The sequence below is a fragment of the Tyto alba genome, unplaced genomic scaffold, assembly GCF_018691265.1.
Source record: "Tyto alba isolate M040663 unplaced genomic scaffold, T.alba_DEE_v4.0 Super-Scaffold_13, whole genome shotgun sequence".
NCBI classification, from domain to species: Eukaryota; Metazoa; Chordata; class Aves; order Strigiformes; family Tytonidae; genus Tyto; species Tyto alba.
The window spans coordinates 34,231,999-34,254,657 of record NW_024881275.1 but is presented as its reverse complement, the minus strand read 5'-3'; the positions used below and the strand labels follow the sequence as shown (position 1 = coordinate 34,254,657).

Genomic DNA, 22,659 nt, shown 5'->3' with positions numbered 1-22,659 from the left:
TGCTAACAAGAGTTGTCAATCCTCTTAACTTGTTATTCATTAGTCACCTGATGACACCTGAAGCATTGATATGAACATCTTTTTAAGGCCTTAGATTGTTTCTCTGACTTGTCAGATTTTTGAAACTAAACTGTGAATATACTAAGTTTTGTAAAATGGTGAAATTACATGTAAGATCCAGAAGTGCATATGACTTGGTAACTTTAATTTGGTACCTATTTCTAAAGTCCTGGTCAGTGTGGCATATTGAATGTTTTTCCCCGTATTTCAGGCCTTTGTCTTAATGTGTCTTCTTTGTTAGATGACATGTTTATTTTCCAGCAAAGTCCAGATTCTACTGCTGTTATAGTCTTACTTGAATGTTGATAAGGACTGAATCCTGAGTGGGAATTTTGTTATTGACTTGCATACTGTAAACATAGATGCTTGGTTTGAGGAACTGTATGCTCTAATTTTTAGAAGCTGTGTGATTCTAGGCACATCTCCAGCTATGCAAGAGCTCTGACTTTCTACTGCCATCTAAATAAAGTGGCTTAGTGTGGCAAGTACTGCAAGGATGTATGCAGAAATTTGGATGTGGCTTGTGGGAGTGAGAGCAAAATAGGAAGTAAGTTTAAAATAATGTCCTAAACTAAATGAAAAGCCAACAGGGCTCTTTTCTGATAGGGCTGTAGCAGTTACAGATAGACTACTTTTTTTTATGGCCCCATTCTTTTTCTCTTCTCATTGTCTTCTCCTTGTACTTGAATAGTGTTCCTCAGTTGTCCGGAGCAAATTAAGTTCTTGATGTCCTTAAGGGTAACAGTGTAAAGCATGCTGGATAATTTTTAAGGCCTTGCTTCTAGAGCACCTGAAGAGCACGAGTGCAGTGCTGTGGGAAGAAAGGAGCTCGTCTAATAGCTTATTGTTTCCCCACAAAACCTGGGCCCCCACCTTGGTTCTCCTGGTACTCTGGGCTGCTCTGCTACCTGATGGATGCCTCCTGTGAACTTATTTCACTCACTGATGTGGTGCCCTACTAAGCAGGTTCCTTCCCTCCTCCTATAGCCATGTTTTCTGCTTGACTAGTTGAGGTGTTGAGTAAGTCCAAATGCCTTCAGCAAGATTCAGAGAAGCGTGACTCTGGAAGAAAAGGTGGCAAGACCTCTTCTGGGTTGAAGTCAGCCTCTGACTTGCTCAGCAGCTGGTGGAATCTAAGTAAAAGTGGTGTGTGCTGGAAAACAACTTGAAAGTAAAATAAAGCTGTGTGCTCAGTTCAGAGATTTGAGTACTCCTGGGTGTACTGAAGGTTGGTTTAGGTATGGAAACTAAACTACAATTTGGATAAACGCTCTCTGTAGTTGTGAGTGCTCGAGTACTATAGTTGGATCAAAGAAGAAATGTGATAACTGTCCTGTTTAGCCAAGTTTAGAAAGAGTCTTGACATAGTGAAGATGTGTGAAAGGAGCACTTTAACATCCTGACAACAGCTTCTTTATTGCCAGTTGGCTTGGGTTCAACAGGATTTACAGCTGCAAATGGGATGGACAGTTGTGTACAGTGGCTCACTGAGAGCTACACAGGAGCTTCTCTCTATTATTATAGGAAACATTGAAATTAGGCATCTGAAATGTATCCAGTCACTTCACTTTACAGTTGAACAAAGTCCAAACCTGTAGTAGATGTTTGGCAAGTGTAGCTGTTGACTTGTGCATCATATGTAGTTTATGCTTAAATTAACATGACCTTTCTGTAACTTAAACTGACATCTAAGAGGATTCAGATAAAGGTGGCTTAGGTGCTAAACTGAAAAAAAGTACTAATTTCACTTTGGAAACTATCTAGCATTCTGTGGCTTTATAATTTTAAGTTTTTATTCTGTTAATATTTCTTTTACTTCTTCCTCTCCTCACTCCCACTTGCAATATGGTGGTGTTTGGTGTTTTTTCATAGCTAAAGATTTTTCATGCCAGTCTTCTGGGGTTTTAATATCATAATCCTGTGGGTGGCTGACCTCGCAATTAAAATGAGTAGTACAGATGTGGGGCAGAAGGAGAGCTGTATTTATTAATGATACGTCATGTTAAACTGACATTTTACGCCCAAAATACAGAGATTGTTCCTGTCACTGAAATGAACACTACCCATTGCTGCTTGTCAGATTGAATTTCAAGTATCTGTTGAGAATAAACCTTCCTACCCCTTTCTATTGGTGAGAATATTAGTAATGACAGTGTTTATAATTTAAAATAGAGTTTGAAGGCCAACTTCCACCGTTTGTCGCAGGGTGGTTAATACGGCGGTAACGGGGAGATGAATGTGGCTACTTGTGCAAGTCTATTACTCAAGAGGCCTGTAAATTTGATTGGCTGCTGCAGTTCTAGCAGAATCATTCGATTTGAGAGCAATAGAAAGATAAGATATCCAATTACCCAAATGATTTGCAGGGTTAGCCAATGTTGCCATGGAGACGCGAGTTGGAACAAATTAAATTTTAAGCAATAAAATAATCTTAAAGCACGTCTGGGAACAAGAAAATTTGGCAGTGGCACTTACCTGAATTGAATCTTAGCTTGACACACGGTTGTTTGACATTGATATACTATGGGGGCCTAAACTTTTAAATGGCATGTTGCCTTTATTTATTTTTTTTCCTTCTGCAGCCATTGCCAAAACAGATTGTAGTGTATTAGTTTTAAATAAAAGGGTATTAATAATATATGCATATATTGCTGCTCAACAAGGATTCAATAGCTCATGAACAGCAAAGTTCACAGAATGCTAGCCTTAATCAGCTAAGACTTTTGAATATTTAAGTTTTGAGATTTAATTATATCTCCAACATCCCCTCACACCCCAAATTCTTAACAACAAATTTTTGGAAGTGCTTGAATCTTTCTGTAGCAAAGGTGTAACAAAGCATGCAGAGAGCTAAGCATGGTAAAATGTTTTACTTTTTGTCATTGCTATGTGAATATGTGTACGTTCTGTTGTCTTTGAAGGTCTCAGTCACAAAAACAATGAGCTACATTGTTTAAGTGTACTCCTTGCTTCAATGATTCTGCTGGAAAAATGGAAATACAAAATGGGTGCTAAACTTTAGCTCAAGACTAAAATATACATGTGCAGGTTCTTACCCAAGGAATTGTAAAATGTAGTATTTAACTGATTTCTGGCTTGCAACAAGGATTTAAAAAAATGGTGAAGCATGTCCCATAAAGAGGACTTTTATCCACAAGTCTGTTAGACAGATAGAGATGTAAATTGGTCTGAGGTCAAGCCATTTGCAGCATTCTCATAGCCTTCGATTTTCTTCTCGTCCCCACCACAGATAATCTTGAATGATTTGGTAACGACCAAAAGTGTTACATTGACCTTTACTCCCTAATGGGTTACTGTGTTACATGCTATAAATGACAGGAAGTCCATTTTGTTCTCCCAGGAGTTCAGTGTTGTACTTGGCTTTGTACGTGTTAAAAGTGTAAGTGGAGGCAGAATACTTAAGAATTACCTTCTAAAGCTTTTGTGAATGTGATTTGACAGTACATTATTTTCTGTGCATTCAAGTCTCATTCTCTGATTCTTTTGCTTTAAATGAATGGGTTAGAACATTTTTTTTTTTTTTTTTTTTTATCATCAGAACTTTGGGTTTTCTTGCTTTACTTTTAATCACATTGTTCTTAAACTGTATTATTCCTAATCTAATGAAAAGTGTGATTCTCAAAAATGTGTTGAAATGACTAAAGTAAACAAAAATGTAACAAATGAGAATGCATGAGCCTGTCCTTAAGAACTGATAGAGTGCTTTCAAATACTGATTTAACTTTGTGATGTAGGAAGTGTAGTTTGCATGAAAAAATAGCAAGCTTCTGACATACGATGGACATTTTTAGTGGAGCTTTGTTTTGTAAAGGTAGGTCTGGACAGCTTTGAGAAGTCCTAGCACTAATAATAGAGCAGTTGTCACAATACAACTGATTGTTAAAAATATTATGTTGTAAGATTTTATTTTTGGTTTAGATTACCATGGACACTATAGCTAAAGTCACTACTGGGACATGTGTGGTAGACACTGATTGGAGCAAAACCAAAATTTCTATTTTTGAACCTCTGAAACTGAAAGGTGATTAACTAATTCTCCTCAGAGGAAAGTTGCATTCTTCACTCAGAATTGAGAGTGGTGGCTCCTGTACACTAGGGTTTCCAGCATTAGTGATAAAATACACATACATGTTGGGTGTGGTGAGAAATACAGCTAGAGTTTGGCTACTTGCATTATACTTTGTTCTTTTCATTCCAGTGCAAAAATCTGTAGTTGTTTAAGAAATCATATTGCTTTAAGTATGATATCTTACATGGTGCTTTGGAAAGTACAGGCTGTCAAAATGCAGAATGATTTGGAATAGAGTACTGTAGAGGAAAACACTTCAAAAATTCTTTTAACAATGCAGAAGGAGAAAAATTACAATTGTACATACAAGCTCTTTCTTAACTGCTTAGTAAAATGACTTATTTAAATGAATATTATATTTAGTAACTAGCATGGCTGCTTTGTTCCTTGTCATTATATTAAGAATTCACTTTAGCAAGAGACAAACTTAAGTACAAACACTTGAGTGTGGTAGTGGTTAGATCAAAACATTTAAGTCCTTAATTAGATGGAACAGAGGCAAAAAAATTACATGAGTGAAGAAAAAAATCCATTGGCTCGACTTAATTTTACAAAATGCAGCTGAATTCCTTTATGTTAATTTTTAATGATGCTTCAGAAAGGAGGGTAGCACTTCAGTCAGGTGTCTGACAAGCTTGTCATTTGCAAATAAATCAGAAGACAATCATTACAACAGCAAGAACCAGTGAATTGATGTAGTTTTGTCATTCTTTGATGGGCCCCACACTCAAGTCCTCTATTAAAAATTAATGTATTCAAGAGGCTCTGCATTAAGAACATAAACAATTAAGGCCACTTCAGATGCTTTGCTAAGAGCTGCCACAGAGCTAGGAGGGCTTTCATGAGAGATTCAGGCTTCTTCAGTGTGCTTTACCAAGGAGCCAAAGAACATGGGCGATTAGTCATGTTTGTCTATGTTCAAGCACCTTTCTGCAAAATTTTCTTTGTCTACTCGTTCTTCTAACTGCCCGACATGTCTCAAGATTAGCAGTTAGATAATAGCTATGTTATATTGGGAAGCCTCTAGGAGTAACTGATAAGTACCTTTCTTTTGAGACTTCCAAATGCCTGAGTGCTACATCTGGAATATATAGCTTACTGTAATGCCACCAATTACTGATGTCTAATCTTGAGTATTGAAGCTCTCCTGGACTCCTTCAAAAAATGTTTTTGCTTTCAGGAATGAATATATATATATATACACACACACACACATAGAGACTCAAAAAGTATTTCAGCTTGAAAGATGAATGTACATTGCCTTTTGAACAGCTAAATTTCTATTTAAAGTAATGAAAGTTATTTTTTTCTCAATTCTGAAAACAACCACATGCAGCTTCTGATGGGCAAGGTTACAGGTTAATTGTGCATTAAAACCTAACTTTCACAACTCACTGGAGAACAAAAATATTTTTTAACATGTCTTTGAAGAAGAATAGTTTTTACTAAACATTTGAGGGCAGCAAACAGGAGATGTATAAAATCTCATAGTGGACGAATATTTTTAAGTACATTAATCATGTGTGGGAAATTGCTAGTAGGCAAACTGCCTTGTAAATGAAAGCAGATTTTTGTTATGAAGTATAGAACAGTCTTTGTAGCTTCATTTTGGTGTAAATGTCTCTTAACTGGCACTTGTAAGAGCTGCAAGAAATCTCAAAATAAGCTTATTTATGGCATGTACGCTGGAAGCTTACCTAGCACTGGATGAATACTAAAGATGCTGTTCATGTATGAACATCAGTGATGCCTTGCTTTGCTAAAGACAAACTCAGAATGACAAATATTTTTTTTTTTTTCTACTTCTGATACTAAGGTATGATAGTACTTGAGAAAATAATTTTAAAGTAAGATTGAATGGGAAAGGGGGAAAGTTGATTATGCTCCCCTTTTCGTAAAAGAAATAAAAGTTTTAAAATATTTAGTCAACCTGCACTGGGACTAGTACTGATGGTATGATGTTTCATCCTCTTGTCTTACTGTGTGCTGTCCTGTATGCTATGTTACTACAGTAAAGCTCAGATATTTGGGACCTGTGCAGGAAAACTCAATAACGTGGACAGCTTATATGTTTTATAGACTCTGAAAATAGATCTTTTTCTTTATTTCTTACAGATACAGTAAGGATACTTATCTCAGTATTACTGAATAGGGAGACTTTTATGTAGGCCATACAGGCCAAAGGACTTTCCAGTAGAAACCAAATGAGCTGCCTTTTTTTTTTTCCTTCCCACTTATCATGTGCTATGATTCATCCTGGCTTCTGTCCTGACCAGAAAAGTAGCCCCATTGGTCTAGGGCAATTAACCTCTTGGACCTTAAACATCTTAGCTATAGATTGCTATATAACAGACTTTCTTTCCACGGCTGACATACCTTGCTTTCTGGAGAGACATAATAGATTATTACATAGATTCTCACAATCATGTGGAGTTAGCTTTTTTGTTGTTAGTTCTTCCCCCCTGCCCGTTAACAGACATTGAAAATACCAGCAGATTTGGTAATAGTTAAGTCTGATAACTGATAATAGTTAAGATGGTAACTTCCATGTACTGCCTTTGCTGATTTGGATGTAGTACCAGTACTAAAGGCCACACACATACAGAATGATGGATATTTGATTATCATGGCCCAAACAAAACAGAACAGACAGATGGCTGTTGTACTGTGTGAAATCGTACCTGTTTCTATTGAGAATAGGGATCTGTCCCCCTTATCGAAGGGGGAGAAAGGTTTGCTTTAAAGCAACTGTCACTTCATTGCACTTATTTAAGGGGAACCTTTCTGTCCCAAGAAGAAACCATCCCAGAACTGCTTAGGAGACTTGTCTCTGCAAACCTGGATGTGTCAAATATTAGACTTTGGTCAGGTAGAGTACTTCAGTTTCCACCAGAAAGACATGGTGTTTTACAAGACTCAATGCTATCAAGTATTTTCCCTGTGTCTGCCAGGGGTGAGGAAAAGAGGTGTTAAAGCTTGCCAGTTGTATTTAGATCCCAAATCACCAGTCTGCTGACACATAGGAATGGAGGGTGGCTTTTGTATCCTAATTACTGTTTGATTGGTGTATAAGAATCAGCATGTCATAGTGTCTTCCTAAAAAAAACTCGGGAAGATGGGAGGGCTCAGAGAGGGACTCAGCAGTTGAATTAGCAATGTTTTCATCTGACTTTAAAAGAGTTATGCATGTCATTTCTTGGAGGGCCTAACAATTATCAGCAGGGGTCTCTTGTCTTAAAACAAAAACCCTAAGAAATATGTATATGGACTAATGATATGAAAGTCTGAAAAGAGCTGTTTAGAGCATCTTGTATGTAGGCTGTGTTCACATCTGGAGGCTAGTTTTGGTTTTGTGCAACTGTGCTACAGTGACCAGAGGAGATGTTTTTAAGGGAAACAGTAGTAGTTGTGCAAGTATGTTGAGAGTTAGTTATAGTAGTGGTTCTGAATGGTGGGTAGACATAGAGGTCTGAAAAGCTGTAAGTACAGGTAAGACTGAGTAATGAAAGATCTTTATACCCCACCAGTGCTCAATCTGACATGCAAAAGTGGGAGATACATAAAGCTGTAGAAAAGTAGGACTCGGATGCTCTGTCCTGCTGTCTTTGCTGCTGCTTTCAGTGAAGGATTATTCTCTTCTCTCTTGGTTCCTAGACTTACTGTTCTCCTGTTACTCATGGTTTTGCTAATTTGCTGTTATTGACTATCATATTTTTTTCTAAGCTGATTCTTGTCTGCATTATTTTAATTCTCTCTCAATATGGATGTTTTAGAAGTCCGTACCTTTTGTCTCCATTCTGCCTTGCATCTGTTTTGGTATTTCTTTTGTACTCCTGATAGTGTGTTTCTGTCAGCAAAACTAATTTTACCTTCTAATAGGCAGATAAAATTGATCATGAAAGAAACATTTTTCTTCCATGCCTGTCACCTTCATGTTCTGCTTCTTGATAATTTGAGTAATAATAAATCTACCTTTTAAAAGGCTTTATCTTGGACTTAATGGATTTCAAAAATGCTTTCCTTGTTAATGAGCTATGTACAAGGACCAGATTTGTGCCTAAATGTGTATACAGATTAGGTGCTTTAGACATGGCAGATGTCCTAGAGTAACTAACTAAATCTCTGTCTTCATCTGTGTTTATATATTAACTAGTTATATTTGCAGTAGTATGAAGATGTGGATTTTTTTTTTATTTTCTTCACCATGTGAACTTAATCCTGTACAGTAGTTAATATATGGTAACAAGCCTAAAACAGAGTTTTAATCAAAATATTTTTCCTCTATAGACAGAAATCGCCAAGAGATTGAATACAATTTGTGCACAAGTCATCCCATTTTTGTCTCAGGAAGTAAGTAAAACTGTTCAGCTGTTAAAGTGCAATTATGTTGCTTTTCTGTTTGCAAATTAGCTAGTTTTAAGATGTTAATTTTATCACAATACACAAGTGTAAGGAACATCTGTTATAGCTGAAGTGTGCAAACCCCCTGCTAATTCGTTCTAACAAATCTGAGTTCAAACTAGTGACAATGGCTCAGCCTCATTCATTGCCTGAGGAGAGTGGAAGTCTGTAAAATATTACCCATGCAACAAAATGCTTTCATTTCTAATCATGGTGATTGCTGATTTGATATTCAGTTGTCAAATGTGAATCTAGTGAAATAAGCATGCTTTTCTTGTCTATGTAATTTGTATCAAATTTTAGTGTAAAAGGTAAGTAGTTAGCTCAGATGCAAAACACTGTTTAGGGTTACAAACCTGCATCTGGTGTGAATGACTGCAATTGTAGCATATTGTGGGCAGCTGTTGTTACATTTTGAAGACTGTTATTTTGGATATGCCTTTTCTAACTCTACAGTTTACAGAGATTATTTGTAATTCTTGTTGAGTTCAGTGAAGCACTGCTTTTCCATGTTTGATATTTCAGTAGGCTTTGCTGTGTGGGCATGGAGTATATAAATGTTAAAATTTACACTAGTGTGAAGCTGACATTATCGTCCTGTCAACTGAATTAGAAAGTGATGATTCATTTTCCAGAAAATTAACATTGAATTGGCCTGAAGGAACAGGTGAGGAATAGGGCACTGTTACCTTTTACCTGTGTAAGATGTCTTGTAATAGGCAGCCGGGGCTTCTTCAGGCAAACTGCTTTCAGGTGTTTGTGATCCTGGTTTGATTTGGTGTGCTCAATACCTTAACATGAATTTTTCCCCATACCCTTCTTCTTTTAATAGCATCAGCAGCAAGTGGCCCAAGCTGTAGAACGTGCCAAACAAGTGACCATGGCTGAACTGAATGCCATCATCGGGGTACGTGGCCTTCCAGGTCTACCTCCTACAGTGTGTATAACTTGCTTTCATATCTTACTGCTTTGCTATTTTAAAAATAAGCTTAATGTTTTGATATCTAACGCTGTTTTGATGCCCAATATTGATGAAGTGTTTGCCTTGCTTCCCACAGATTTTTAGCAGGGATAAAGTTAATAGTTTAATTTGTCAGAACATCATTTTGTTCATCAATGCTGTGTGTAACAAAACATTTCCTGCAAGAAACATAGTGATTAGGAGACTTGCTTATTTATTTGTAGGTAATGTATGTCAGTTGATCTAGTTACCTTTGCCTCATGCTTTTTGTGACACTTGAGTTCTTGGAGCCTGTACAGCTATTCATTCTTCTTTCTTTCCCTTTCTTATGAATCCTTCATGAATTTTAAATTAGCAAGCTACTGAAAAGAAACTTCACTTGCTTTTGAAGTAGTATTAATTGTCTGACACAGTGTTCTAATAGCCTTTCACCAAGTATGTGCTTCTGAATATGCTGAAATAAGTTAATACTACTTGCTTGTGACTGCTTGTCAATCACAAGTCATTTGCTTTGTAATAATGAACTTTCTGAACCATACATTCCTTCCACTGCATGAGTTCATTTCCCCCGCCACTAAGTCTAGAATATTTCTCATGTTTTCTGCCCTTCCAGACTAAGTGAAAGAAGTAGCCGAAACAAGAACCCGTCCTTTCTGATTTTATTCATATGTGAGCGCCTTGAGCGGATTCAAATTACTCATTTATCAATTTATGTTAATTGCTTGTGAGAAGATGCCCTGCTGGTCTTTATAGTTCCCTCAGACACTTTGTAATGATAATTAGACATGCTGCTGTACGGATTAACAGTGCCATAGTCCAATGACGTCTACAGACAATGGAACCAGTTAATCCATCTGTGCTTAAAATTACATCCCAACTGGAGATGGGAAAAAAAAAATAGGAGTGAGGGAGGATTAAAAGAATGAGCCTCAGCTTGAAAACTCTCCTTTCATCAGTTTCTCAATTGCAGATCTGCAGTCGGTTTGCCTGTGGTAAGCTATTGGCAGTCAATTAGGTGAAATAAACTGGGAGGGTGACCTTCATTTCCTTTTAATAGCTTTTCCTCCCCTTCAGTGGATTTTCAGCTTAAATTTTATTCAAGCTGCTTTATTACACTTGACAGATTAGCTTTGCATAAACATACCCCCCCCCCTTCAAATCTGCACTGTTTTTCCCCTTCGTATCAAATTTTGACTGTTACTTATTTGATTTGCTAATCACATCTTAGAAACCCACATAATTACATCTGTATTTGTCACAATCTCCTCTATGCTTTGCTTGTGTAATGAATTACTTTATGAATACCTGATTTGATCTTTGAAATACGGCACATGTACATTTGTGGTATTTGATTAGCAAAGATTAGAGAACTGTACTTTCTTACATTTCTTAAAAATGAATTACTACATTAGGATGAAAATGGAATGGAGACCCCTTTTTAATGAACTAGTTTTAAAGAATATTTTATGCAGTAAATGGAAATATATTTTAAATATGTTTAAAAATATTCTTGGAGGACTTGGGATAGTGCTACTTAGCCAAACCAAATTTTGCTATCAAGCATGTCTTGTACCTCTCTTTAAAGTCTGCACATTATAGTCTTTTAAAAGCTATAGGATCTACAAGTACCACATGCAATTAAGAACTTTTTTTGGGGGGAAGGGAAGCATGAATAGAAGACTCTACCTTTTTAATTTTTTAAATTATCTAAGACTCACCAGAAGAGATACTTCCCTCTGTCTTCCGAAAGGCTTCTGAATGATGTCGTACAAATCCAAAACTGTGAATGAGTAAATGGACACGTTGGGCACAAAATTTCTTTGATGATGTAGATGCATGCATATATATTATGCTAAAATTGGATGTATGTCAGAGTGATCTTTTACAGTCTTGTGTGATCAATAATTACTTTGTGCCACACAGTAAGTTTCATGCTTTGACATATGCTTGATTTTGTTTGAAAGGGACAGTGTGCATCCTGGAAAATCTGAATAGCATAAAATTGGGTTGACAATTCAGCGGACCTTTGCTCCCTCTCACTGAGCACGCAGTGTGTCAGGCCCTCTCCCCAGAGGGGAGGACACATCAGAAGCCTGTCTGTTCCTACAAGCAGCAGCTGCACCGAGAGTGAGCACGGCCCAGTTTGATAGCAGCTGTCAGTATTGTTCAGGGACCTGACTTAGTGTAAAGAACAATGCAAGGGCCATGCTGTTAAAGTGCAGTGTCTTTCAAGATAAGAAAAGAAATAGTGATTTAACGGTTTAGACCTCTATTATGAGCATGAAAGATCATGAAACTTCTTTTCAGAATGCAAATAGGCTGGAGCAATCTGTAACAGTAGAAGATGCAATTGAGTAGCTTCTGGCGTCATACTTAGCAAGGATACTTAAGTAGAATAAATTATGAGGATAGGAGGAAAGTTTAATTTTCCTAGCTGATGTTCACTTGTGCAGTTGCTCTTGATTAGATAAATCTACATTTTTGTTGGGCTTTGACTTCTTTCCCTTCCTTCCTTTCTCTCTTTATGGGCCATTGTTTCCTGACACTAAATGATTCAAGAGTTTCCCCATTGCCTTGCCTGAGTTAAAGCAATTCCTGTTGCTACTGGGCCATATGTGAATCCTGGAAGGGAAAAAAAGGCATTAATTAGTGGGAACAACTTTTTGAAATACAAAATTATTTTGAAGTATCTTTATTTTATACTTTTTTTTTCTTCTGGTTGAAAAGTAGAAACCTGTTGGAGGACAGACTGTGAGGACAGGAACTTGTAGTCTCACGGGACTGAGATTTTTTTCAGAGATTTTACCTACAAAGTCAAAAGCCAGGCTTCGGAATTTGTGTATATTAAGCGCATACATAAGAGAATGAATGAATTGACAGATTAATAATAATAATTAAAAAAGTAATATAGTTGGACTCTGTGAGCCTGTAAGCAGTATTAATCCTCTGTGTTGATTAAAAATTCTTAGTTCAGGAGAGAACTGTGAGTGATGTTTAGTTATTGACAGTCATACTTCTGGCTTTATACTTTTCCTGCATGTTTTTGAAGGTTTTAACTTGCAGTCAGGGGGTAGCAGTGTGGCTAAAGAGCCTCCTTGCCATTTTTTTTAAATGGCACCATTTAGTATTTGTTATATTAAAGTTGAATGAAATAGCAATTTTTCTAGATGAATAATAAGCAAAACAGAAACCTTGTATTTAAAAGCAAATGTCTTACCTCCTTGGCACTGCTGCACTAGAGGCAGCGTCCACATTTGTGGTTAGGAAGAATCCGGATCATGGTATGAAATAATTAAGTAGATTATTGTGGTTTATCTTGAAGGGTGTGGTGTTTTGTTTTGTTTTTTTTTTTTTTTTTTTTGTTGGTAGTTTGGGTTTTTTTGGGGGGGGGGAGTTGAGGGGTTTGAGACACATGATCTAGCTGAAAAATCAAAAGTACTTCAAAGTTTGTGCTAGGTAATATGGGGGCAGTTACATTGGTCTATCTAGATGTAAAGAATGAAAAATTTGTTAGATTTACTTTCAAATTAATAAATTAGGTAGTTTTATGAGTAGAATATGCAAATATATGAATGGGAAATGTAAGCAGCGATCTGGAATCTTTTTAGCATTGCATTTTAGATCTGTGATTTTAGTGTACCGTTGAGTAGCCAGGTATGTCTTATTTTACCCTCAGAGGTGAGTTGCTAATGGCTCTGTGAAATATATCTTTTAGATTGACAGTACTCTTGAGACAGATTGAGTTGTAGGCCTCCGAGAGGCCTCTTCACTGTTGCATGAGGTGATTGGCTAAAGGATTAGCAAGATGTGGGATTATTTTTTCTCTCTTGGCTGTGGTTGCCAGCTATCTCTGGGATTGTAGTGTGTGAAGTTTAAGAGGATGGGGTTAACCTCTTGAGGGTTTATTCTTATGAGTGTGTAGTTAATCCTTAGAAAGCCTATAAATAACTAGGCAGTATGTTTCATTATAAAATAGAAATACAGACGAGAGCAGAAATGAATGCAGAATTTAGTGCAGGGGAAGAGCTAAGCAGCTGTAGCATTATTTTAGATCCTCCTCAGCCATGATCTGCATTATGTGCTGAGGGAGGAGAAATTGCCTATTTCTTTTAAATTAAATAAAATGAGATCTAGTGAGCACAAAACGCTATGTCCTCACTTCTAACATAAACTAGCTAACCCCAAGTCTAAATTACTGAACTCTGGCAATAGGAAACTCTATTGTGTGGCAGCATCCTGGGTTGTTCTTCATATTTAGCTTTTTAAAAATACGTAGAAACCTTAACAACATTTTAGGGCTCTGTCATGGCAGGTGCTTTTAGAATACAAAGGCTCCAAACTTGTAAAGTAAGTTTAAAATAGGTAGCAAAAGAAAAAAGTGTTTGTCAGAATGACAATTGGTATTCTCAAAATACCAGTCCCCAAACAATGGTCAGATTTTTATTGTTAGTACCACAAAGCTTTGAGGAAAAGTAAGGAGGTGTTATTAATATGTAATGGTAGTTTGTCCTACTCAAAACAGAAAACCTGGGAGAAGGTGTGTAAAATATGAATGAATAGATACTGTTAACTAAACTTGGTTTCCACTTGACCCCTGTGCCACCAAGCAGGCACACCCTGTGCACTCTGGACTGATGGGGAAACAGAGAACCTTGGAGCAGCAGTATAGAGGAGGGTAGTGTCTAAAAGAGACAATAATTTATTGTGGAAGAAGATATTCTCAGTCATTCAGAAGGGGGGAAAATTGCATCCAAATGTCAAATGTAATTGAGTTGCAGGCCAGACCTCCCTTATCTTGCAAGGTTGATAGAAAAAGCTGCTTCTTGGATCTTGTCCAAAAGGAAAAACAAAAGATCTTTAGGTGGATTTCTTGACTAGATCTAATATCTAAGCTACGTGTCAAAGGTGAGACCAAGTATATGGTTACAAATCTGTGAAGCTAAAGAGCTTTCAAGAAAGGAGTGAAAATGAGATGGTTACAAGAAAACGTTAGCTAGACATTAGAAATGGTTAGCTAGAGCTCAAACCTGAAGACACGCAGCTGCAACTGCAAGTGCAGAGAAGGTAGGTTCTGATGAGATGAGCATGACTTGCTAGATCATTATCTACTGAGCATATGTTGGGTGTGGGGGATATACATGTTAAATGGCAATGAGCTATAAGTTGGTCTGTTTTGCAGTGGGAGAGCAGTTACAGGGGGGATTGGTAAGGTTAGAAAAACCTGTGTATGTGGCAGTAGTAAACAGAACACCAGAAAAGTCAGTGGCAGTTGTGGCTTCAGGAGGAGTTAGGTAGAAGCAGAAGAGATTGATACACTGAAAGAGATGATTCCTCATTTTTGTGGATGTGACTCCAAATGGTTCTGGTAAACAGGATGGTTTGGAAGGAATAGTTTCAGTTGAATGGAAAGGGTCAAAATGGTGGAATAGTACAGTTCAAGGCAAGGATTTACAGAAAGTATGTAGAGTGAGCTTTAAGGAAGAAAATGTGGAAGGGCTACCAGAAAGACAAAATGAGGGCTAGGGATGGGTTTGCTTTTGTAGGTGATTGAGGCAGAGGAGGATCCATCTTACCTGTCTGTCCATCTATCTGTCATTGGTACAGAAGAATAGGTTATTTAATCACAGAGGAAAGGATTACTTCCTCTTGAGAGTCATTCAAAGCACTTCTCTTGACTAAAACTTCATCTTGACTGTGCAGGCAGAATAACTTCCCAAGTTTGAAGATAGATTTTGTGAATATTATCCGCTTTTTTCCTAAATTATCAGAGAAGTAAAAGTAGACAAACTGAAGAGATGACCATAGTTTTCTTGTTTTTTGCAAATGTCTGCTTTTCATTCATACTTGAAGTGAGACAAGTGAGGGAATTAGGGTAGGTGAAGAGTCCAGTAGGCTGAGATAAAAATGTGATGTGACCTTCAGTGCTTCACTTGAAAGAAGACTTGAGATATAGTCAATTTGGAGGAGGAAGGAGTTGGATGGGAAGAATGAGTCATTTGGCACAGATAAAAGAGAGAGACAGCTGAGACTGCACATGAGCTGAAATCAAACACAAGGTAGTTAGTTGAGTAAGGATGAAACAAAGCATAATCATGGAGTTGTCCTGCACCATGAGTAGGAATAGGGAGAGGTGTTGGGAGTTTATACGTTGAATGTAGGACTATGTGGGACTACTTTGTGGTAGGAGAGAGAGACAAAGAATGAATCATACAGATCTGAAAGGAGGTAAAGTCTAGTTTTGAGAAGCAAACATTGATTCACTGAGGTGAACTATCAGTGTGCTGATGGGACTGATGTGGACTGCACAGGCAACATATACCTGTAACTGGCTGACTGTGACAAAGATGGACTCAGGGGGAGTAGGAGAGTGCAGAGCTATAGGTACAGAGGGGCTGGAGGAAGATATGGGGAAACACAAGTACTGTAAATATTAAACATTGGAAAAGTGGAAGAAAACAGCAACCCACTATGTTTTTCATGGGGGAAGAGCAAAGCAAACTATTGAGATAGGGGACTTTGTGGGAGCACTGAAAGAGAAGGGAGGGAAGCTTGCTTTCCTTCTTCTTGCCCAGAGTGAGACTAGCATAGGCGTTTAGGATGACTTTAGGAAATACTAAAGGCAGGGCAAAGACATAATTTGTAACAGCTGTTTGCTATACCTTCAGTATGCTGAAGAGTTGGTATTAACTGCAATTCCTGGTATCTGTAATTGAATTATTTTTTATTTTTTCAGAGTACTTGCTGAACTACCGAGGTTTTGCTGTCTTGTATAACACTGCTCTTATTTCCTAAGAATGTCCAGTACTGTTTTTAAAGGTGATGGCTAACCGTAGCTCTAAATTAAATACTTAAAAGCAGTATTACTGAGGTAGTAAAAGCAAGGATTAGCAGAAGTGGATTACTCAAGTGCATGTTGAGAAGTGATTGTAATTTGGAAGGTGGAAGTTGTTACAGAATATGTAGGAAATTTCCAAGAATCTAGTCTGTGTCTTGGAACAGTAAATACAACTCAGTGTAATGCTTTTCTCATGGCTGTCATATTTTTCATTCTTTATCTCTGAAATTTTGTAGTTGGTAGCATCTGGGTCAAAAGGGTGATAAGCATAATTTAAAATACTATATTTAACTTCTGGATTTTAATTTACCAAAAAGCCTTTCTATTCCATCATTACTATTTTCTTGTTCAACAAAATTTAAATTTCTGGAAAAAAAGAACCTGGAAGGAAAAGAAAAACTTTTAAAGATAATCATACATCAGTAACATCTGCCCCCCACCACTCCTATCTTTAAGTCATTTCCAAATTGGTGCAGTGCTTGAACTAGTTTCTGGCTGCTGTGGCAGCAGGAACATGCTTTTGAAGTGTGGTTGAATGGTAGCAGCATGTTAACAGTAGCTAAAAAGGCAAATACCTAGATTTGAGGTTAGAAGGTGAGTAATAGCAAGAATTTATGGTTGCCCCAGGAAAAAAATGTGCTGGCAGTTTCTGCAAACCAGAAGCAATGTATGCTGACAGCTTTGTTCTAGACTTAAGGCTTGCATCTGAGTCTTCAGAGAAAGCAATATGTACTTGTCTAAAATTGAAGAAAAGCTTTGTTCTCAAACTGACTTACACTGACAGTGATCAGAAGAATGTAACTGGTTTCAGAAAACTAGCCTTTGTCTTGTCTGGACCAAGAGAATCTAAAGTTGTCTTCTGTGGTTTTTAGAATGTGGTTTTGAATTTGTTACTTTTCTTTAGAGTTTGGGAAGTCCTTTGGTGAAGACGTGTCTTCCTGCGCAAGGACCATTTTTTCCATTTTTACTCTGACTCTACCCCTCCACTCCCTCCTCCCCTGTGGCATCTGTCCTTTATGAAGGCTCCTCGGATTCCTCCATTGTTGCGGTCTTTTTCCTCCAGTGTGGCTTCAGCCTTGCTCTTTGTCCCTGTTTCTTCAGAATTTAGCCTAAGGAAAAAAACTCGCAACATTATTTAACCTACGGGGAAAAAATATATCGTTATCAGTACACGGACTCTTAGAACACGCTCTTCTGACTTGCTTCTATTTCTTTTATTTCTGTAAACTGTTTGGGATGGGAACTGTTCTTAAGCCAGCCCTTTAGAACGTATTTTTAGAAGAATATCTATCAGTAAAAAAGCTATATATATGAACACACAGAACTTTTTTTTTTAAAAAGTATAATCAATATATATATATGAAATATATACAAAATAGTATGTATAATATATAACATATTTGATATGTAGTATATAAATACAGTAATGATAAGATATAAAATGTATGTGTGTATATATGCTGTATAAAATGTTACATGTATGTGTATAGACATGTAAGGTTATGATAGCATAGCAAAAATCCTTCTTTATTTTCTGAGCTGCTTGTTGTGTTGCCAGCATAACTGCTGATACAAGCACTAGCCATGCTTCGATGGGTCTGTACTTCGTACAAGCTACTAAGTTTTATGTTGATTTATGGTGCCCTAAAGCATGGAGGAGGGAAGAAACCCCATCTTTTCTGTTGGCAAAAGCTGTTCTGTGGATGTAGCTACACCAGTGGAGTGCTAATGCACCTTAGGGAGATGATGTCGCTGAACTGGAAGAATTCCATCTGCTGGCAATAACCTGTGTCCTCGCTGCGGGGCTCTGCTGGCGTGGGATGATCCGCAGAGGCTGCACAGCGTAGCTAGGCTGCTCGTGCAGATCTGCTCTTGTGAAAGTGCCAGTCAAGTGCCCTTGAAAATTATGTTTATATTTGCTATTTGCATTATATTGGGAAGCACTGAAGACCAGTTTCTCAGTTCTGTAGGTATAAAACTAAATACAGTATTCAAATTTAAAAATGGAGTCTTGTGATTCAACAGAAGTACTGTGTGTGTACCTGTAGGTAGACTGATACTGGCTGTAATTCAAACTGATAGCAATACAAGACTTTCTTGTGTTGAGAGACTTCATTTTTCTTGTTTTAGAAAAAACAAACTTATGAAATACAGAACATACTCTAAAATACAAGGTAAAGAATATATTTCGTATTTATATGTCTTATATAAGGATTTTAAGGAGCTCTCAAAAAAAAATATTCCTATGGTAGTAATGAAAAAATGAATTTAGAGTTTGGATAGGTAGCGGGCTTTGGTATAAGTGCTTTGACCCTTGTTGGCTGTCTCAGTTGCCTCTGTGGGCTCTTTGGATACAACCTGTGCACACCAGTGATTTGCTGACCACACATTAGAGTCTGTGTTCTCTTCCTGGGATGTAATTTCTCTGGAATAATTTTTCTCTTGAACTACACTGCTAATCAATAAATACATGCTTTTACTTCAGAGAAGTTAGTATGGCATCTTCATAACTTCAACTAGTTTTTATTTTCTTTCTTTAGATAGAGAAGAACTTCTAGCCTCATAGAGCAAGTATATGGGGAATTATGCTTGTGTTTATGCTAACTATAGCAACGTTAAAGAATGTAGTTGAATCTCTTATGAAAGGAGGAAGAATACCACCCAGACTCTAGAGTTGGCCAGGTTTAGTATTCTACAACAAAACTGTGTAGCATAAATGTGTAGAAGAAATACATTTTACAGTGAAACAAGTATGCGTCAATGTAAAAGTGTAGTGAGAGCACCAGAGCATTAAGTGGTCTCTAATCTTTATGAGCCAGTTGAAATCAGCATTGCTTTTCCTATTTTGAGTTTTCTGAAGAACAAAGAGGGGACAAGATATGATTCCTAAAGGAGGAGGAGAGGACTGAAATCAAATTCTGAAAAGGAGGTGAAGTAACACAGGGAGGAAGGAATCAAGAGACCAAGTACAAAAGGTGTTAAGGAAAACAGATAAAAGACACTGAGGACCATAAACTTCATGCTGTTTTGCAGCAGCTTCATGGAGTACTTTGGACATGCTGAAGGTCTTGTATCTTTTTTTTTTTTGACAGATAAAGTGGCAGAAGTGCTTAGTTTGTTAATGTTCTTATCACTGTATCATCAGAGCAGTGAAATACAACTTCTCAGCCTTATTTCAGTTACCTTTAGAGATGAAGTCACTTTGAGAAAAAGACTGCTTGGGGAGTGTATATGGAAGGGGAAGCTGCCTTTATCCCAGTATAGCATCAGTTCTCTGGTTTATGTGAGGCAGTTTATGCAACCCCTTACCGCTACAAACAAAGTTGATGTGCAGTTGAGACTTATCAGTGTGGTTTGTGTTGTTTGAACAAGTGGAAACAGGAAATGTGAAAAGCTTAGAAGAGCCTTCTGTTCAGAACTTTAACATTAGTTTGAAGCAGTTACCCATAGTGGAAAATAATAACAAAGAACAAACTTAGGTTAAGTTTTTAATCTTCTTTCTGACTTTGTTATTTACTTTGGCATTAATTCTCTACACAGTAAAAAGTTTGATTTTTTTTTTCTTTTGTGGGAGTGGAAAATAAATGGTATGACCCAAAGATGTTATCTTATGCATCTTCTGTAATAAAGTATGAAAAAGGAAGGATTTTTCCCATGAGACAGTTCAGTCTTTAATCATGCCACTGCAACACAAATTTTATATGTATGAAATAATGGCTTTGGATAGCTTTTGCCAATACTGTCCTTCTGTGGACTTAAATCTCTGTTATACAATGACATTTCATGTAGTTTATAGATGGAAGAAGCTTGCTGAAGACACTGTTTCTTTGTTCTGAAGGGACATTCTTTTCCTGCACCCAAGGCATTGTGGCTTGTTCACATGTTGGGTAGTTTTTAAATAACATTTACAAAACTACAAAGGCTCCATTCTCAGCTCACTAACTAGAGATGCAGTGGTGGTGGGCATTTTCATGTTTGTTTACTGTGGTATAGAGTAGCTTCTGATCTGTCAGAGTAAAATCTAAACATTTAGAAGAACAAAAAGTAGGGAAACAATGAACCAAAATAAACACAGATGTTTCAAGGGAATTAGGTAGAAAATTAAGCAATGATAGTAGTAGCTGACTCTAATTTTTCTAAACATGTTTAAAGAGGGAGAAAACCATGAACAATAAGAACTTCAAAATAACAGAATGCCTGAGGTTAGAAGGGACCTGTGGAGGTCATCTGGTCCACCACCTACCCCGCTGAAGCAGGACCACCTAGAGCCAGTTGTACAGGACCATGTCCGTCTGGCTTTTGAGTATCTCCAAGGATAGAGACTCCACAACCCCTTCGGGCAGCTTCTGTCAGTGCTCAGTCACACCACAGTAAAAAAAAAAAAAATGCAGTTTCTAATGTTCAGGAGGAATCATCTCCCATGTTTCAGTCTGTGCCCACGGCCTCTCACCCTGTCATTGGGCTGTCTGATGATGGGCTACAGAGATGGTTAAGGGCTTGGAGTATCTCTCATGAGGACAGGCTGAGAGAGCTGGGTCTCTTTAGCCTTCTCTAGGCCTATAGTTGGATAATCTCCAGTATGTCCATGTGTCTCTTGTACTGGGAAGCCCAGAACTAGATGACATATTTCAGGTGTGGCCTCAACAGTGATGAGTAGAGGGGAAGGATCACTTCCCTTGACCTGCTAGCAATACTTTGTCTAAAGCAGCCCGGGGTGCCATTCACCTACATTGCCACAAGGGCACATTGCTGGCTTATGTTCAACTTGGTGTATGCCAGGACACTCGGGTCCTTTTCTGCAAAGCTGCTTTCCAGCTGGGTGGCCTACAGCATATATTGGTGCATGGGCTTCCTCCTGGTGCAGGACTTTGCGCTTCCCCTTGTTGAACTTAATGAGATTCCTGTCAGCTCATTTTTCTAGCCTGCTGAAGTCCCTCTGAATGGTAACACAGCCATTTGGTGTATCGGCCATTCCTCCCAGTTTTTGTCTCACCAGCAAAAGAAAACAAACTCGGCTTAGTTTTGCAGACTTCTGTTATGATACTGAAGATTAGGGTTCAAAGAGGTCAGAGGATGTGTCTTGCAAGGACTGCTAACAAGGACACTTTGTGATTAGTTGGTATAATGGTGATATCAAGAAAAAAGAAACATCCAAAAGCAAGGAAGAGGAAACACAGCTTTTCCAGCTGAAGCAAAATTAGAAAAAGGAGTAGTAAGCAATCCATAGTGGGTAGCTCAGATATCAGTCTGTTCATCTAGCATAGGATCATAGAATAATTTGGATTGGAAAAGACTTTCAAAGATCGAGTCCAACCCCACTACTATGGGCAGGGACATCCTTCACTAGATCAGGTTGCGCAAAGCCCCATCCAGCTTGGCCTTAAACACTTCCAGGGAGGGGGTGGCCACAACCATTCTGGGAAAACTGTTCCAGCATCTCACCCCCTGAATTGTAAAAAATTCCCAATGTCCAAACTAAATGTACCTTATTTCAGTTTAAAACTGTTACCTCTTGTCCTGTCACTGCAAGTCCTGCTGAAAAGTCTCTCTCCATCTCTCTTATAGGCCTGCTTTATGTATTGAAAGACTGCAGTAAGGTGTCCCTGGAGCTTTCTTTTCTCCAGGCTGAAAAGCCCCAGACCTCTCCTCTTTGTAGGAGAGGTGCTCCAGCTCTCTGTAATATTTTTTGTGGCCTTCCTCTGGACCTGCAATAACTGGTCCCTGTCTTTCTTGAACTATGGACTGCTGAACTGGATGCATTGCATGAGACTAGTGGGGGTCTTATGACAGCGGAGTAGAGGGGGAGAATCACCTCCCTCACCCTGCTGACAGTGCTTCTTTTAATGCAGCCCAGGATACAGTTGACTTTTTGGGTTTCAAGTACACATTGCTGGTGCGTGTCCAATCGTTTATCCACGGGAATCCCCAAGTCCTCCTCTGCAGGACTGCTCTCAATTGGTTCATCCTTTAGTCTGTGCTGATACTGGAGGTTGCCCCAGCACAGGTGTCAGACCTTGCACTTGGCCTTGTTGAACCTCATATAGTTCACATGGGTCCACTCCTCAGATCTGTCAAAGTCCATCTGGATGGCATCAGTTCCCTCAAGTGAATCAACTGCACTGCTCAGTTTGGTGTCACTTGCAAACTTGATGAGGGTGTACTCAGTTCCAATAGCTAGATACTGAACAGTGCTGGTCCCATTATGGACCTCTGAGGGACACCACTAATTACTGGTTTACACAGGGATGTTGAGCCATTGACTGTCGACTGAATCTCATTCATTCTTTCAATGCAGTCATCTATCCAGTTCCT

General features: G+C 38.1%; 1 protein-coding gene across 3 annotated transcripts in view; it reads left to right on the top strand.

Annotated features, from left to right (window-relative positions):
* LOC104361302 (transducin-like enhancer protein 1) overlaps positions 1-22,659 on the top strand; it is an 82,491-nt gene that overhangs the window by 13,460 nt on the left and 46,372 nt on the right. For 2 of the 3 annotated variants that reach the window (XM_032981818.2, XM_032981815.2), the window contains exons 5-6: positions 8,438-8,500; positions 9,384-9,488. In XM_032981818.2, coding sequence (XP_032837709.2) covers positions 8,438-8,500; positions 9,384-9,488 — 168 coding nt within the window. The remainder of the gene's footprint in view (positions 1-8,437; positions 8,501-9,383; positions 9,489-22,659) is intronic. The other variant, XM_032981817.2, reaches the window with a different exon arrangement.